The sequence below is a fragment of the Haemorhous mexicanus genome, chromosome 1 (genome assembly GCF_027477595.1).
Source record: "Haemorhous mexicanus isolate bHaeMex1 chromosome 1, bHaeMex1.pri, whole genome shotgun sequence".
In the NCBI taxonomy this organism is placed as follows: domain Eukaryota; kingdom Metazoa; phylum Chordata; class Aves; order Passeriformes; family Fringillidae; genus Haemorhous; species Haemorhous mexicanus.
In genome coordinates, this window is record NC_082341.1 from 110,994,534 (window position 1) to 111,013,474 (window position 18,941).

The following is an 18,941-nucleotide window of genomic DNA, read 5'->3' on the forward strand; positions in this document are numbered from 1 at the left end:
CCTAAGTGCCTTCTGTTGCTGGGTTTTCTTATCCTAATGTGGGTCAAGGAAAGGTTACTTTGATTATCAGCTGCTTAAAACATCTTAATTAGCATTTTCTCTGCATGATTTTTGTTTGATTGTGAAGGGGAAAACCATGTTAATTTAACATTGAAGTGTCATCTTGTCAGATGTGTAACAGTAATAAAATGTTAAACAATTACCAGTTACTTTTTTAAATGTAAACTATTTGACCTTACAACCTCAATTACAGCTAATTTTTATACTTAAAATGAAAATAAATACCACTTTTGCGGTAAATGCATATTTTAGTGTTACATTTAAAAAGAGTAAAGTAATTTAGTGTAGGTCAGCTTTTCTGATGCATTAAGGGTAAAATATGAGTCAATTTTAAATTACGTGCTTCATGGTGTCCCCCAGACAAAAATGGATGGCAAAAATGAATGTATGTTGTATTTTGTAGTATGACATTAAATCACTGTTTGGTGTCTTCTCTCTTGTGATACATGGAAAGGTAATGGTTACAAAATCTAGATGGAATGAGATACAGATCAACTGATTTTTTTGTTGTTATAGTTGTTATGACTTCAGTTGCTGTGTTAAAATTTTTGGGCTACATAATAAAAGTGCTGTGGAATCATTGAAGATTCCTTCTGGTCTCATGAAAAAAGTACATTTGAGATAAGTTACATTCTGCTTTGAAATAGTTATTCCCTTAATAAAAAAAAAGTTATTTTTTTAAAATCAACTACACTGTGTTTCCCAGCTTTTGCCACCTTTGAAAATGTTAACTATTTCTAGAAAACTCCATTAAGTACTGCAGCTGTAAATTTGAAGGGGTGACAGTGGCCCTTCACACAAGTTTTGTAGAAATAGAATTATTTGGTTAATTAAAAAAAAAAAAGCCTGTTAAACTGTGTGTGAGACTATGTATGTAGATGTTGTTTTTAGGATAATAGAGAAAAAAATACGTACTTGTGGATGTACAGAAAGGATAATGTGAGGCTGTGTAAGTAGTGCTTACCTGATTGTAATCCACTAATTTTATCTTTGGTGTTTTCAAAAAATGCAATTTTCACTTCAGACAGAATGGATTCTTTAATATCTATGAGAGTCATTTGAATGTAATGCTTAATTTTATAACTGATAAATAATTTGTTAAGTGTACAATTCATTATTATTGTTTACTACTATTTATGTGCTGTTATGTAAAGCTGAGACTGTCAGAAAGTTCACATAAAGTTGGGGCAAACTTGTTTTGGTACTTGGAAATTGGTTTAAAACGTCCAGAGAATGTGGAATCAACAGTACTCAAGAGTGTGTAGCCATGTAAATACAGCTGGGAAGAGACCCTGACTTGCAAATGGGTATCACTTGACTCATGCTAATGGAGCTGATTAAAGAAACACAGCTCATTATTGTAAGTCAGTGTTCTTGTTTGATAGCTTATAGGCTGCATCTGGTCCTCCAAAATTAATCTATCTGGCCTGCCAGCTTTGGAGAGATGAGGTTTGGCTGGTGGGGCAGCAGGTGCTGACTGAAAACATGCATTTATTTCTGGTCAGATACTTGGAGGTTTTATTTGTGTTTGCTGTGTTTAAATATGAAGTGGCTGAGAAGTGCATCTTGCCTCTGGTGTTTTTTTTTTTGTGGGTGTGTTTTTTTTTTTTTTTGTGTGTGTTTTTTTTTTTTTTTTTTTTTTGTAAAGTCTGACATTTGAGTCTGGGAGTTTCTGTTTCCGTGGGTCACAAATTCCCAAATTGAAATCTGTATTTATGATGCCGTTAGGTCAGATAAAATGTTTAAAATGTTTGCTACATCCTCAGTAAGAATGAACTACTGTTGGCTTATATGGTTCGTTATGCTACTCACATATCTTGCCTATATGTATTCAAAGTCCTGAGCCAAACTGAGCTGTCAGCCAGATAACCTGCTTTGGGCAGTTTTTAATTTCTAAAAAATGTGTGAACACATCCTTTTGCAAGAAAGAGACATCATGGAATTAAAAAGTTAATGGGAAGATTGTGATTTTGCTTCTGGGACTTGTGGCTGGATTTTATTTCTTCATCTCACATGAGCTGAGGATGTAAAGCTGGTGACTTCCCTTGGTTTTCAGTGGAAAATAGTTCCAGCTACAGGAGTGTCCAACATCAATTTCATCATTTAGGAATCTGTTTCTTTCAGAATTTCTTTTCTCTGTACCACTTGCCTTTTTTTGCTGCAGTTAGCCCCTCCTAGTTTCTCATTTTGGAGGATTGTGCTTTCATCTACGTAGCCTCTGAAAGAATTATCTGTAGTTATCATCCAGCATTGTCACAGTGATATGTAAGCCATCTCTCTTGGTGTATTTTTTTCCACAAATTCCAAATAGTGAGTGCGCAAGGGAAGTTGAGATTGCCTGCCTCTAGGTGATTGATAATTAATGTCTGTTCATCAACTTTTATTTGGATTACCCATGAAGTTACTATTTGAAAATGCTTTAGAGGATTTTAAGAATTTCTTGTTACCACTTCCTTTTTTTAAATAAAAGCAAGGTAAATATCTTGGTATTCTAGGCATTTTATGTGAGGCATTATAAAACATATACCTTGCACTGTAGTTAAAACTGTCAGATCTGTAATGTCAGTCAAATCTCCAGTTCTCTGGTCATTTATCTTGTGCATTTATTCGCATTTGTCAGCAGACTTTGTTTTGCTTCTCTTTGATGTAGTCACATTTCTCCTGTAGTCTCAACCAAGTCAAGTTTTTCATCTTTCTGTGTTGCAAGGAAAAATATTTCCATTAAGGAGAAATGTATTTACTGATCATTTTCCAATTTTATTTATAGTATTAACTGACAAGGAAGACTGTGTCTTCCTTTAAAAAAAAAAAAGTTACACATGCAAAGCTTTTATAAGTGCCTATAATAAATAGTAAGGTTGCAAACTATTCACCCAGTATTTGCCTGAGGTCTGGTTTCCTCTTTAGGAAACTGTTATTATTGTTTCTGTGCTTCACACCTTTTTGTCATTTCAGTCACTTTCTTTACCATCCTCTACCTTCTCCATTTATTGCTTCACTTTCCCCAGCTTCTTGAAACTGAGAAGGATTTGAGTTCATGAAATTTGAAACACAGCATTTCTTATAAACCTTTAGCTAAAACATACGGATTTATCCATTGTCTTGTTCCCTTAATCTGGTGACAAAGCAGCATGCACTGAACTTTTACATTTGCCTCCAAAGGGCTGATTTCGTTGTCAAAAGCTGTTGTGAGTTTAAAGACTTAAAGTGACCTTTACTGTGTGTATTCAGTGCTACCTTGAGCAACTGCAGCTATGGCACTATTCCTGCTGGTGTATCTGTAAGATCAGTATTAATTTCTCCCCTGATATTTGCTGCTGATGTTAGATGCTGCATCAGTGCATCTGGATCAAACATTCCTCTCTTTCTCAACAGCACAGCTTGTTTTCTTACCAAGTCTGTAGATCCTTCCTTCCTGGTATTGATGGATGGCATTCCATATTGATTGGAATAATTCAAAAGTTATTTCTGTAGTCAGCTGCTCCTTCAGCTTTGTTTTCCTCCTCAAGGTCGGGGATAATGGTGCTTTTACCATCTGGCAGCACTGCTGACTTTGCTCTACATTTTCTCCTTCTCTGAAGTTTTATGAAGATGAAATTGCTGCTGTTTTTTATTTCCATTGGTATAATTGGATGGTATGTCAAAGTACATTTACTATATTTTCTATTTGACTGGGCAAGTCGTGATCTCTGTGTAATGGAATCACATACTGCTGGAATGCAGATTTTTAGGAAGTTAAAATGTGGGCGTTTGAAGACCGAAGTTCTCCATTGTAGACAAAGACCATTATTACCCATTGCTCATGTGCATCAACTGACTTGCAAGTTGTGCAATGCAATGTCTGATTTGCATGCTTTTCCTTGAGTTCTGATTGATTGCCTGCTTAACTGGGCTTTCTGTCTCTAACTGTGTACAAGTTCTACAGGATCTTTAGCTTGTTTTTCTATTTCCTGAAAGAATCCTACTTGGGGTTTATCAAATGATTTCTCCATCAAGTCATTGTTGAAAAGCTGATTTGTTCATCTCCACCATGTATTGACATTACACCCAGCCTCACAGTTGTTACTTCTTTTTCTGGTGATGTCACAGTGAGTCTAAAACTTGTATTCTAACATCCCTTGTTTTGGTACTTTCCATTTTACACTTGCACATATCTCCAAACAATCTGCTATTTTGATTGATTTTGAAGTCTCAGGGTGACTCGTAACTTTTAGAAGTCCCAGTGGGGTTCTCTGTAGTCCAAAGCTTGGTGCATCCAGGCTCCATCCATGTGTGTTTTTGCTCCATGTGCACTAGGGGGGCCTCTTGCCATGCAGTCCTCAGAGTAGCGTGATCAGGAGCTTACCATCATTCCTGATTTTTTACTTAAGTTACTTGAGCAGGAGAAAGCTTATTTTCCTTCTCTGAGAAGTGTAACAGCCAAGTGCTAGAAGGAAAATTGTAGTTGCTTACCCAGCTTTTGTGGCACTGAAATACAACTAACTAAGGTTTTCTGCCTTAAAACTCCAGAATCTTGTTTGGGCTTGGTTATATTTTAAGTCATTTGCATGCCTTTATCATGTTGATAAAATACTTTTCTTAGTAGTGCTGTTTGCCACATTGCCAAAGGCACTCTGCTTATATACAGTATATAAGTTTGTTTTGTACTACCTTAATATCTGTCAGTGTCTTATCTTTCTGTGTGTTTTGGGTCCTCCATTATTTTGTTGAAGGCTTCTGGGAAAGAAGGAAAAAAAAAGCCACATTCCCTTGCTTTTCTGCTATAGTTAGATCAGACTCTTGTTTTATTCTTTAGCAATATAACATTGACTACATCATGTAAGAGAAAGGAAGACAGTTGTGAAGCTGAGGTTGGACACCAATCTACCACTTAGTCTTTCAACCAAGCATATGATTATATTCCATGAATAAACTGTGCAGGTCACAGTGCAGGCAGGGTAAAATGCAAGTGCAGGTTTCTGAGTTTTGGGTTTTTTTTTCTATAAAATTTAGGGCACTGTAACAGGCTTCTAGTAATGTCAGCTGCAAAATAGTAATTAGCCTTTTAATGAACGTTTTGTTTCTTCTGCTAGGTTTTAGCCGTCAGTCTGCTCAGTGCATTTTTACTTGCTGTAACACAAGCAGTCTTTCACCCTGATTTTGCCTGGCGGGGAGGAGAGCCTTTGGACTCTCCTGTGCTCTATTCTTAGTGTTCTGAAGAATGTGACAGCAGCTCTTGCATGTGCACCCCTCCTTGTCTCCTTCACAGACAGCTGGTTGTTGCCTGACACGGAGGGCTTGTATTCAGTGGGAGAGACGCAGTGCTCCCGGGCGATTCAGTCTCCCTCGGTCCGGGGAATGAATGAGTTTGCCATCTGGGATGGGCCGCGGAGCCCCTTTGTCTGCGGCCGAGCTTAACCCAGCACCTGCCCACCGGGTGGCAGCATCCTGCCGCAGGCCTGCTGCTGCTGTGCTGAGCAAGCTTTCTCTGCTTTCTCTGGGGATTTGAAGAGTGGCTAAAATCTCATTGTTTCCTCTGGCTGTCTGCATCATTTTTCCAAAGTGATGGTACATTCTTCATAGATCAGGACATTGAATTTTGTATTGTTTCTGCTTACCAGTTGCCAAGGGTGGTATTGTGCTCATCAGAGCCTTGATGATTTGGAAGAGTTCAGAGTTTTTGTTTTAATCCCTTTGCAGGAGGACAGTCTGTCAGTAAATCTCGGGTAGGGGTAAAAGAATTGTTCAAGTATGTTTAGTTATGGTTAATTGTATCGTTACCACCACCTGTCTCCTACTTCCTCCCCCATGCCACAGAATATTCTGACACATTTTGCAGTTTCTGATCTCCTTCCCAACTTATTTTCACACAAAAATGCCCTTTGTTTAGCGAGAATTGTTTCATAAGGAACAATGGCAGATGATAGCTGTTTGGAATTAAGTATTACACATAAAGAAAGGAGAATTATAGAAAATCCCATGGCTTTATGAGTAGGAGTTGGTTACCACACTTGAAGCTTCTCTTTCTCCTAATATAAAACAGTTTTATGAAGGATGAGCTTTAAAACTTTTCTCTTTAAAAAGAACATGGTTAGCTCAGTGTAGTATTTTGTAGGCTTTTTTGAAGTAGTACCCTTCTGCATATTCTTAATTAAGAAGTTTTCATTTTATAGAATCTGAATGGCAAGTTTTCTTCCAAGTTAAACATGGATCTGTCAAAAAGTGTTGGGAAGAGTGGGCAGCACTGGCAGGCATTAAATGATGTTTCCTTGCTTGTGTTCACAGAATTATTTTTTAAAAGGAAAAATAACTAAATAGAACAATGCAAAGGTGCTTTGTGTTTATTCCTGTCTTTGAACTAAAAATTTCTCATCCTTTATAGCCTCTTGTATTTATAAAGGTTATCAAAGTCTTGATAATATATCAGCCTTAACAATGTCAAGATTGGAAAGTATTTGACATTATGTGCATCATGGGACATGTTTTTTGTATGCATAATTTTCAGTCTTTCTCAATTAAATATTTCAGTTCTAGTTTCACTGCCCTGGAGACTTGGTCACTGAGGACTAAAGTTTTCTCAATCTCTCTCCGTAGTCTGACCTGAAATGTGTTCAAGATGCAAAAGGAGGCTCTTTCTACAGAGACCATTGTCCTGTGTTAGGTAAGCTGAAGTAAATTCACGTTGATTTATATTAGTTATACTCACTCTGGATTTCCCTTTCCTTTCTAAATGTCATCCATAAGTACTGTCCTTACTAGTGAAATGTAAATAGTAACATTTCTATGTACTAATGATAAATTGTCATGCTTTTCTAAATTGTATTTGGTATCAGTGTGCCGGGAGGCTGGCAAGGGAGCTTTTAAGTGTTAAGTTATAAATTGTGTTGTGTATCTTGTGCACTGTATTTCTAAAAAGCCAAACATAGCTGTTCATTCTTACAGAACTGGCTTAAATACTAAGAGATGTAATAAATCTAACTCCTTGCACAAAAGCACTGTTGTTTTATTGACACCAGAGCTTTTATGTGTCCAGATGTCTAACACCATATGATAGCTTGTAAGATCCTAGTTAGACCCCATAGTGGAACTTGTCACAAGTATTTAGCATTTGCCAGTGTCACTGCTATTTACCTTGAAAATTCAACAAGAAACACACAGTTCTGTTGCCAGAGGTTCCAAAGCTTTTTTTTAGCTGTTGGCCACTATGGTTGCAGAGACATTGGTGTGGAGTCACCATCCCTGGAAGTGTGGAAAACATGTTGATAGGGTACTTGGAACAGCGTTCAGTGGTGAACATATTGGTGGTGCTTGGTTGGTGGCTGGACTTGAAAATCTCAAAGGTTTTTTCCAACCTTAACAATTCTACAAGTCTCAGAAATTAACTGCTGTTCTTTAAATTGCTTGGAAAATTAGTATGCTGATGTAAACTTTTTTTTTCTTACTCCCTTTCAGGTGAGCAAAATGGTAACAGAAACCCTGGTGGGCTGCAAATAGGTGATCTTGTAAACATTGACCTTGACTTGGAAATTGTGCAGTCTTTGCAGCATGGTCATGGAGGATGGACTGATGGCATGTTTGAAACTTTAACAACAACCGGAACGGTTTGTGGCATCGATGAGGACCATGACATTGTAGTACAATATCCAAGTGGCAACAGGTTTGTTCTATAGCCTTCATCACTGCTTCTTCTTCCCTTGCCTTCAGTGATTGTGATTACTTGGTGCCAGAAGCTTTCTCTTCTCCTTTTGTGCCTGTTCAGATTTCCTTCTAGCTGAGTAATGAGGACTTCACTTTGAGGATGCTTTAGTGGGAAAAGGAATTTCACTGTGCCTCTCACTTGTGAAAATTTATGTTCAAAATAAGAAATTACATTCTAGACTATCTTATTTGCAAAATGCAGTGTTTTAAGCAGTAGCTTCCTTTTTAATTAAAAACTGTCTATCCCATGGTTTCAAGAGGCAAGGTAGTAGCAATTCATTGTGGGTTTTCAGGAAAGTAGTTTAAGAGGACAGGTGACAAACTTCGGGGGGGATCTTGTCTTAACTAGAGACACCTTGGCATGATCCATATCTAGCCTTTTATTATTCAAAGGAATGTTAGTTTATGTAAATACAGACCAAGAATAGGATGTATTGGGGAAGCCAAAACTACTCCCTGCAAGCAGTTTAGGTTTGAACTTTGCTTAGCTCCATCCATGTTAACAAGACTCAAACCCAGCTGTACAGTGGGGAGTGAATCTAATGTGGCCACATGGTTTTGTGTTCTCTTGCTCTCAAGTATTGGGCTTATCTTTAAAAAGTAGCAGGTGAGTGGAATATCATTTCAGTTGTATATGGAGTTTGACCTGTTCAGTTTGTCCAGAAAGAATTAAGTGTACTGTTCATTCGGGATATCCTTCAAGATACTGTTTGCTAATATTGCAAAGTAATGCAGAACAAAGCTGTTTTCCCAACTAAAGGGATGCATGTGGCTTTTCTTCTGGCAGGCATGTCAGCAGAGTCAGTGACAGGAGCTTCTCTGTCTTGTGGTCTCCTTCCTGATGAAACAGTGTAGTGCCTCTAAATCAGTAAAATTTAAACTACTAATAGGATAGTTTGATTGAAAATTGAGGTATATCTGGGTTAATTGAAAAGTATTGTTATAACTTAATGTTGCATCTTTTGACCTGGGGGGGAAGGGCCAAAATTCTGTGTTCTTCTTATGTTGTTTCCTGACATTTCAGTCTCTATGAGACTACTTGGATCTGCTGCTTTTCAGTTATTTCCTATCCCCGTAAAGATAAAGTAACAGTATAGCTATTTCAGGACTTCTGTATTGCTGTCAGCTTGCTTCCCTTAGGCAGGATATTTCTTAATTGCCTTTACAAATGTATATCTCTGAAGCTTATCCTTGAAATTAATTAATGAGCCACAATTAATGAATTAATGAAGCAAGTTTATGGACAAAAAATGGATAACAGCAAATATAGTATCTATAGTATCCAGTTGCAGAAAATTTGTAGGCATACAAGCAGAAAATTACCCAACAGATAATTTTTAAACATATGTTTCTCTTTGTGTGTTTAATATCTTCTTAAAATGATTCATTGTTTAGGTGGACATTTAATCCAGCTGTTCTCACCAAGGCCAACGTTGTACGAAGTGGAGATGCTGCTCAAGGTGCAGAAGGAGGAACCTCTCAGTTCCAAGTGGGAGACCTTGTTCAAGTATGTTACGACCTGGAGCGAATCAAGCTTCTCCAGAGAGGTCATGGAGAGTGGGCCGAGGCAATGCTTCCAGTGAGTAGCCATGTGTTTGCATTCACAGAATGGTCAAGCTTGTGCAGTATTTCTAGTTACCTGTGCATTATTGGTATGTACCTGTATTATTGTATTGTACCTGTACAGTATTGGTAATGTACCTGGAGGCTGCAGCAGTCTAAAAGGGATTTTCTTTTAAGTTTCTGTCAAACTCAGTATAATACTTGGTCAGGTGCAGCAGTCTGCTTACCACATGAAGCCTATATAAAAGTAGTAGTGATTGTGCTGTTAAACAGTGGACTTCATAAAATTTATATAATATCAAAAATAAAATGTTCAGAAATCGGAATGTTTTATTTGCATTTGATGTTTTCCTTAATTCAGACTTTAGGTAAAGTTGGTCGGGTTCAGCAGATCTATTCAGACAGTGACTTAAAGGTAGAGGTTTGTGGGACATCTTGGACCTATAATCCAGCAGCTGTCTCGAAGGTGGCATCAGCAGGATCGGCCATAAGTAATGCATCTGGTGGTAAGTTTGAAGAATAACTAGTAATATTGCCATATGTATGGCAAGTAATTGTGTTAATTAAAAAATTGTTATTAGGTATTAATACATTGCTTGTATGCAAGGTTAATAATAGCCTTGGAGTTTGGGTAATTGAAGTTTTATGTGAGAAAGATAGGAAAAAAGCTTGCAGTCAATATGGAGATGTTATATTGATCAGGTGCTTCTGTTTGGTCACAGTGTAGTTGTGTCTTTGGAGATCCACTCTAAAGACTTCAAAATGGTTGGAAGGGACATCAGTTTGAAATGGTGACTGAGGCATGCAGAGAGTGTCACTGGCAGTAATAAGCAGCCTTCTTGTTCAATAGGTGGTTTAAGATAGCAGGCATAGGCAAGGGATTTGTTGCAGGTGGTTATTTATTATAACTCACGATATTTATTTCTTTAAAATTTCTGTCTTAAAATTTAGTCAGATATCCTGTGACTAATTACAGTGGGATTTTTTGGTGTCTGTGTAATCACACTTCAGTTTTGTTGAACATGCTGTCATTTATATAATAACAAGGCAGAAAGACTGTCCAGCATGTTTTGTGTTCTGTTGGCACTTTTCAATTGAAACTAGAATTTTTCCTTTTTTTAGTCACAGCTAGTTACTCTTTCCTCTTCGCATATTTGCTTTAATGCCAAGAAAGCTTTCTACATAGTTTTCTAGATTTTTTCCTAAGGAGGCATAGATGCCATGAGTTTTCTCAATAAAGAACTGAGTACAGTGGCCACAAAACTATCTAGAAGAGTAATACAACTTAGTGTTTCAAATCTCAGAAGACAGGCTATACCTGATGTTAGAAAGTCTGTAATAGCAATACATAAGTTCATGTTTTTACCTTGTCCCACTCTTTTGTATTTTACAGAAGAAAAGCTATTTATGGTTCAACCATCTTTGTTTTGAAGTGTCTAATGTAATAGTCTCCACTGTCTAAAGGGACTCGGGTGCAGCTCTTATTTCAAACCCAGTCATTTTACAGCTGCTATTTTATGGTAGTTTGTGTATTACTATGTACATGGCCTTAGAAACAAAACAAATGTAGCTGGGTTTTTTTTCTGTTCTTGTGCAATTAGAATTGTAATCTTAGTTGCCCTTTGGTTAACAATTACAGAGAGATTGTCCCAGCTATTGAAAAAATTATTTGAAACCCAAGAGTCTGGAGATCTCAATGAAGAATTGGTTAAAGCTGCTGCCAATGGAGACGTTGCTAAAGTGGAGGACTTGCTAAAGAGACCAGACGTAGATGTGAGTGTTCTGTTTTGGGGGCATCTCTTTTGGGGGGCCTCTAGTACTAAAGGAAGTGCAGCTCTTCTGAATACTCCTTGCCAGTAGGTAGTGTGTCTTCTTAGTAATACAGCTAGTTCCAGTATCTCTTCTCCCATTTGTTGTCCTGTGAAATGTGTGTGGGCTGTGTAAACACAGAGCTGTACATACTTTCTTGCTGGACAGATTTTGTAGTCTTTTGTCTGCCATAAATTAAGATACTTTTCAGCCTCTGGCTGCCAGGGTTGGTGCAGAGAACCAAATGTTCACAATTACTGAAGGGTCTTCAAATTCTTTTTTCAAGGGGGATAGAAAGAAGGAGGGTAGATTTTTCAGGATGTTTTTGCTGTTGTTGTGAGTTTGTTTTGTTTTATTCAAACTCACATCTAATCTGTTCTCTGTCAGATTTCTTTTACCAACTTGTCTAATACTGAAAAGTCTAAAAGAAAATGCTTAGTAATTATAGGATTCCATTTATAGAACATATTTTAAAGTTACAGTCTTTCTCGCTACAGCAGTAGTAATGCTTGCAGATAAGAGTCTGAACTTCTTCAGTTCTGAGCACTGGTTTTTAACATAAGATTTTACAAAACATGGGTTTTTGTTCAGACTCTCTCCTGTTGTTGCCATAAATTTGGCAAGGAAGTTGTATTGTAGAGCAGAAGACAGGTATAAATCTGAGACTTCTCAAAAATCTTGCCTTTACAGGAGTCACCCAAAGATGAATATTTTTAATTCAAATATCAATAATGTTTGTTGTAAATCCATTTATTCCTCTTTCCTTCAGTCTAGCTAATATAGAAATGAAATAGAGAAGCCCTAGGCAGTCTATATATGCTAAAAAGGCATCTTAAAATTGTTCATTTGATTCAGTGTTATGTGTGCTGTTGCTTTAAGTTTTCTACCGCTTAACAGCTTCACAGGTGTGTATGTGTGTCTTGAAACTCACCTGCAAGTGTTGGCATTTCAGGTGAATGGGCAATGTGCTGGACACACAGCTATGCAAGCTGCAAGCCAGAACGGCCATGTCGACATTTTGAAGTTGCTTCTGAAACAGAACGTGGATGTAGAAGCAGAGGTAACCTAAACATTTCAAAATATGCTTTGTGTGTCCTTAGACTTTGTTACATGCATAACAATTCTACTTGACTTGCCTTCTTTTTAAATGCTAGAATGTAATACTGCTTTTATTACTGTGACTGTGACTCCTACTCCTACTAAGTTAGACTCCTACTAACAGTATTATAAAGGGTCAATATCTAATTCTTTAACACTTCTTATTAAATGAAATATAACAACTAACATGATAGAGCTATGTAAGCCAGCATGTGATGAAGCCCCTTCTTTCTTTCCTTTGGTTTCATTTCAACAGTAGAATGCAATGGGAACTCTGCCTGTGGCACTGAGGGGAAAAAGATGTTTATAGATACTGCATCTCCAACTTCAGATGCTTGCCATGCTTCTTATATATACAAAGTTCAGTTAGGAGAAATCTTTCAATTCTTAACTAAAACAAGTTTAAGCAGAAAGTAATAGCAGTATCTTTGGGTAGAAACTGCCAGCTCTGTGTCCAGTTTTTCAGTGCCTTTTTTTAAACCTCACTAAAAACGGAAGTTTAGTTTTAAACCTTCTTGTTTAGGTTTTTTAGAATAATTGATCATGAGAAATATCTGTCAGCATACTGTGATATTTGCATTTTAAATTGATTTTTACTCAATTATTTGCACAGAATGCACTCTGATATTGCAGCCATTCCTTGTTTTACACAAGGCAAGAGGCACAAGAAGGATCTGTCAAATTTGATTTATTAAGAATAAAAACTGAAGACTAGTGAAATGCTGAGAAATTAATTGTGCACCCGGTTGTTGTTTGCATAACAGAAAAATAACTTCACATGCTTGGGCATCTAGCATTATATTGTGTTTGATATACAGAAATTAAAGAATATTAAAACATTAATGGCTCAGTGTAGTTCTTGGAATTAAAATTATTTTATATTTACAGACACACCATTAATTTATAAAGCTTTCATGCTGGTTTAGATTGATGCAATACATACTTGCTGTAGTCTGATTTCTGTGAAATAACTTCATGTTAGAAGTAGTGCTTTCAAAGTAAATACTGGTGCAAATTAAGCTACGCTGCTTTTCACCTGTACTGTGGTGTTCAGAGCTGCCGTGTTAATCAAGTGGTGGACTGAAGCGAGGGTTAGAAGCATTGAAGAGGTAGGTAGAAGCACTATTTAAACAGTTTGAAGACAATACACCTGGTAATCTGCTAGCACAAGAACTGTGAAGAGTTTCATGTTTGCTCAGGGTACAGAAGCACCATTACACTAGCATAAAAAAATTGTCACGGATTTTACTTGACTTTTAAAGCCATCTTCACATAACTTTGTTGCTGAAGTAAAGATGGTTTTCCCACTTGATTATAATTGGTTATTATAATATTAATAATTTTCATAATGTTATTAGATTGTAGTTATATATTCAAACTTTTAAAAGTACTTTGTTTTTATATATATATATATATATATATATATATATATGATGTTTATAAACATAATTCTTTATAAAATGCAAAGGTCAGCAGAGCCATCCCATTAAGCAGAGAGCAAAAATAGTAGTAGTCCATTGACTTCACTGTTGTGGTCTGAGGCATGGAAGCAATGGATAAAAATCCTTACTTTCCTTGCTTTATAGCTAAGTTGGGTATTTTTACACTTAAAGTCATTACTTCAGGCTATATACTTTCATGATGACATTTTCTGGGAATATCCTCATTGTTGTCTCCTTTGTTTTTCTCTGATGTCTTAATGTAGATAAAGTGGCCTCTGTTTAGTCAGAGAACAGTTGGTTATTGGCATAGTTCATAAACCCTGATGTAGATATTGCATAGTAAGAATCTGTAACCTTCTAGGCTGAAGGCATTAATGGTTGTCAGTTATTATATTAACAGTATTATATTATAGTGTTGGCGTGTATAGAAATGTAGTGCTTTATATATTTAGATTTATATCTAAATGTAAGTCTTAAGGACAGATGATTTACTAGCTGCTAGCTTTTTTTTAGATGAATTATTGCTATTGCGTAGGATTTATTTTCTGAGATGATTTGTTTTGATGCTGAGCTAAAAAAAGGCCTGCATGATACTGGACCTCTGCTCATTGAAGTAGGAATTCTGTACGTTAAGACTTAATAAAATCAGGCGGTTGTGTCTCAGAATTGAAATATGGTAAAACTAAAACATTCAGTAATTAGATGGGGTTTCATCCATAAATATCTTGGTGTACTTTTCAGACTGCTAATATGAAAAGACAAATTACCATGCCTCTGTGAAACCAAGTGCTCTGTAAATACAAGTCTTGAGCGGTTTAGGACTACTGGCACACCCTTGCTAAAGTTTGCCTCATAATCATCCTTATAACCAGATGAAAAAAATAGAGAAGGTCCCCTTTCTGATCCGTTCCCCTTCCAAACTGGCAAACTTTGGCTTGTTTTGGCTGTTGGTTCATGTTAGATGAGCCTGAGAAGGAATCCTGGAATCTGAGAAGGCAATTTGGTAATGTGAGTTGATTTGGAAGGAATAAAAGTATCTTTTCAAAAAGCTGTTGAAGCTGCTATGTAGTGCCCTGAATATTTTAAAAACCGTATCCATATTTTCAAAAATATACATTTGATAATTAGGGGATAAGTCTTCTTCCACCATTTAAAAAGCTGTAACTAGTCTCATTGTGCAAATACAGTTTGTGCTAAGAGCTATTAATTTTTGCATAGGTTTAAAATATTTTAGAAATGTGCAATATATAATAAAAAATACTTAGAAGATGTTGCTGAAGAAGCAAATTGATGAGAAACCTAAGCCCACTCAGGAGAGGCAGTGAGCCCTTGATCAGTCATGATTTTATTTTACAATTTTCAGTGTTTCTCTGTTTTCAAAATTGAAACCTACAAAAGTATGGTTACGTTCAACTATGCAGAAATACCCAGCTAGAAACTAGCTTATGGAAGTTATTTCATCCTGTAAACTTCCATTTTACTTCTATCTTTTGTATACTCTCATTAATGCTGAAATCACTTGATTGATATTTTAAAATGTTTCATGTTGTACAGTCAACTTGTATGAATGTTAAAATAGCCTAAACTGACAAATTTGACTTTCACATTTTAATTCTCGATTTGTGTGAAACTGAAACAAACTGAATTAGAGTTTTAATGCTGTGAGTCATCAACACAGAATCAGAACTTCTAGTTAATGTCAGCATCAGTCACAAATTTCTTTTGGAAAAGGTTTATTAAGTGAAAACCAAGACAGATAATAAATCTTAATAAATACTAACTTAATTACCTGAACAAGAAAATACTCATGTCCTGCACTATGGTTTGGAATCCATAACACTTCCCAGGTTACAGGAGGAGCTACCTTGGGATATTAAGTGTAATACTGTTTGGGCATTGGATTTCATCTGTGGGGTTTTTGGTTTTTTTGTTTTGGTTGTTTTCTTGACAGTGATTGTTTTGTAGTAGGAACCCAAATAAGCCATTTGAGTTTGATGAACAAACCACACAAAGATTCAGGGCAATAGTTATATATGCCGTAGAATATGTGTTTTAGAGCATGTGTGTTTATATATTAAGTGATTCTTCATCCTCTGTTGCTGCAGTTTGAGCAATTATTTAATTGGGTATTTTTAAGGTGTCATGGTAGTCTCATTTTTCTCATTACATCAAATATGGACAGTTGTTACTTGCAGTAATGTTCTTGTTTAAATGCAAAGGAAATGTGAAACATACCAGGTTAAATGAATGTTTCCACTTCAGGACAAGGATGGAGACAGGGCTGTCCATCATGCAGCCTTCGGTGACGAGGGTGCTGTGATTGAGGTTTTGCACCGAGGCAGCGCGGATTTGAATGCTCGCAACAAGCGCAGGCAGACTCCACTCCATATTGCTGTCAACAAAGGTCATCTGCAAGTTGTCAAGACTTTACTGGACTTTGGCTGCCACCCCAGTCTCCAGGTTAAGTAAATTTTAATGGAGAGTCGCTTTTCAGCTACTGAATTGTATGATTTGCTGCATGTAGCTGATAGAAAAATTATGGTAAATGGGATTGAAAGGAACAGAGATTGTAAAGTTCTCTGTCTCAACCTTTACCCCACCATGTGATCAACTGTAACAAAAATGTTGTTCAGTCTGTTTGCTTTCTTGACAGCAAGATTGACACCTGGTTTATTCTATAGTTGATGCTAATTGGTATTTTCACAGTCTGTAGTTATTTCTAATTGTTAACTTTCCTTCCTGATTAATTACTCCTGTATTGAACCCACAACTCTGCTCCTTCTGCAAGCTACAGTTTAACAGGCCGACGAGACTGTCCAATGTTTTGTTAAAAGAAGCCTTTTATTTTTTCCCCAAAATAGATTTATCATTGATAGAACTATTTATTCTGATTCACTTTCAAATATTCAGCTTTTCATCTAGAAAGTGCTCATGTGTAGGATGTCAAGTACCATAATTTCATAGGGAATTTCATCTGTAATGAAGGTGGTGGAAGCAGTAGCATGAGTGCAGTGTCCTGTTTAGGAGGTAGAGTGGAAATGTGCTATCACATAAGCAGGTATCCCACTGCTGAATGCAGCTGCATGAACTGCATTAGTAAAACAAATGAGAATGGGTAAGTTTGAAGAGATTGGCATCAGAAAAAGCTGTAGTGGCCTGGGCAAATCAAGATATGCAGTAACAAGACGTTGCTTCCTTGCTTTGTCATGTCAATGATCAGATTTTTTTGGGGCTGTATATCCACATAAAAGAAGATGGGCAAAAACTTTTTTGAAATTAATGAGCATTGTGATTGTTTATCTCCTTCTACGTGACTCTTAAGGTACTGTCTTGATCTTGCTGAGGTTGAGCTGTTATATCCATCCAGATCCTGTTTAGTGTTTGTTGAACAGTAGGTATAATAAGGGTCTGATGTGCTGAGACCAGTGAATGGTGATTGTGAATCACATAGGAACTATGAGTAGCCAAAGTGGATTTGCCTGAGTCTAAATAACAGAGTTTTGTTTCAGTTGAAAGAGTCAGTAGAATGGTGCAAGGATGCTCCATCTGGGAAATACAATTGGCTATTGAAAAAAATTTAGTTTCAGATTCAGTATATGTGCTGAGGAACTGTGATGTGCAAATGCAAGTAGGTGATTGATTTTGTCAATGAAAGTGCAGGGGAGTTAGACTGAGGCATGACTGGAATTTAACTGACCAGCACTCTACTACTGTGGCCACTTCACTCTGTAAACAGAAACTTAGTTTGTAAATGGGAAATATGATCATTTAAACCAAATAAAAGCTACATTATTTAGTTCTGGCAAATTGGTTCATTCTGGTTCAAGTGCCATATTCTGGCACTTTTTGTTTTGCAGGTTTTGATTCTCACTGTAGAGATCTGTTTCCCTACTAGTGTATTGCTAAAATGTTCGGATTCTGTGTTAGCTTGCAGTTGAGTCAGTGTTGGTGACAAGAGACTTCCTGACTTAGATGGTGCAAGAATTTTACTGGAAGCATAAATCTGGAGATTTTGCCGAGGTAGCTGCAAATAAGCTTAAATGGGTGTGTGTTTTCTCGCTGTTAGTCTAGGGCATTTCTCTTCAATCCAGCCATTTGAGTCCTTGAATAAGTAATGTATAAAATGCTTCTAGGAGTAAAAAGTATTTTTTCCTTATTTGGGATACTTGAAAAATAAAACATTAAGCTAAAAGTATAATTTTTTTGCCTGTTCAATTGTGCTGTCAAGTACAATTATCATTACCTTGTGTAATGATAATCAAGTACAATTATCATGTACCTTGTGTAATATAATCTTGTATTAGCCATAACAAGTTAAAAGCTTTATGGCATTGGCTTTTGCTTCATGGAAAATTATATGCTTCAGTTAAAAGAACAGATATGCCTACTTTTAGTACCTGGACTGCCTTTTATTTTGATTTGACTATGCTTTAATTTCACACTGTCATCTTGGTATTGTCTTCTACATGGTTAATTGCTGGCTAAACTTAGCATTTATTACTCAAAATTCCATGCCTCCTTCCGCCTGTCTAGTCTTCCCTCTGTCACATTAGTTTTTGTTGCTGTCCTGTTATTCATAAATTGCAATTTGGGCATCCAACTCCCTCTGGATGGGCAGCATAGAGAAGTCATTATCTACCCCAATGTCTTCAGTACTATGGGGGTACAAAGCATAATTCTGGCAGTAGTGTGTCTGTACAGTGGTGGAGCTCAGGGTGGGGCTTCCCACTGAAGCATGTGCAAAACTGGAGCAAGATGAGAAGTAGCTTGCTCTGAACTCTGCAATAAAGCAGCACTCAGGTCTGGAAGAGCTGTTTTGTGTTTATGCAGTCAGTTTTCCTAGTGATATTTTAACATCTTTTTTAATGTGGATGCATGCAAAAATTGATGTAAACTGTTTCTGGTTTTAGGATTCTGAAGGAGACACTCCACTTCACGACGCAATAAGTAAAAAGCGTGATGATATCCTTGCTGTACTCTTAGAAGCTGGAGCAGATGTTACTATCACCAACAACAATGGGTTTAATGCTCTTCATCATGCTGCACTAAGAGGAAACCCTAGGTACAGATTTCTTTTTAAAGATCGTTTTTTATTGTATGTAAAAGGAAAGCAAGTACACGTGAAGGTAGAACTATGGTATTCTTTCAGAAGATCCTTAAATCTGCATGTAGTTGTATTTCTTAAATGTTGATGTTGCTTAGCTATGCATCTTTCTAATGTTTGGAAGCCCTTACCTAGGGGTCTGCTCAGTTTAATGCCAGTATCCAGATAACTCCAAATTCCTGAGAAAT

At 36.7% G+C, this 18,941-nt stretch overlaps 1 protein-coding gene across 4 annotated transcripts in view; it reads left to right on the forward strand.

Moving 5' to 3' along the window:
* MIB1 (MIB E3 ubiquitin protein ligase 1) overlaps positions 1–18,941 on the forward strand; it is a 77,982-nt gene that overhangs the window by 15,385 nt on the left and 43,656 nt on the right. For all 4 annotated transcript variants that reach the window (XM_059859127.1, XM_059859133.1, XM_059859140.1 and 1 more), the window contains 8 exons: positions 6,634–6,700; positions 7,492–7,696; positions 9,133–9,316; positions 9,662–9,806; positions 10,940–11,073; positions 12,062–12,169; positions 15,912–16,109; positions 18,560–18,711. In XM_059859127.1, the coding sequence (XP_059715110.1) occupies positions 6,634–6,700; positions 7,492–7,696; positions 9,133–9,316; positions 9,662–9,806; positions 10,940–11,073; positions 12,062–12,169; positions 15,912–16,109; positions 18,560–18,711 (1,193 nt within the window). The remainder of the gene's footprint in view (positions 1–6,633; positions 6,701–7,491; positions 7,697–9,132; positions 9,317–9,661; positions 9,807–10,939; positions 11,074–12,061; positions 12,170–15,911; positions 16,110–18,559; positions 18,712–18,941) is intronic.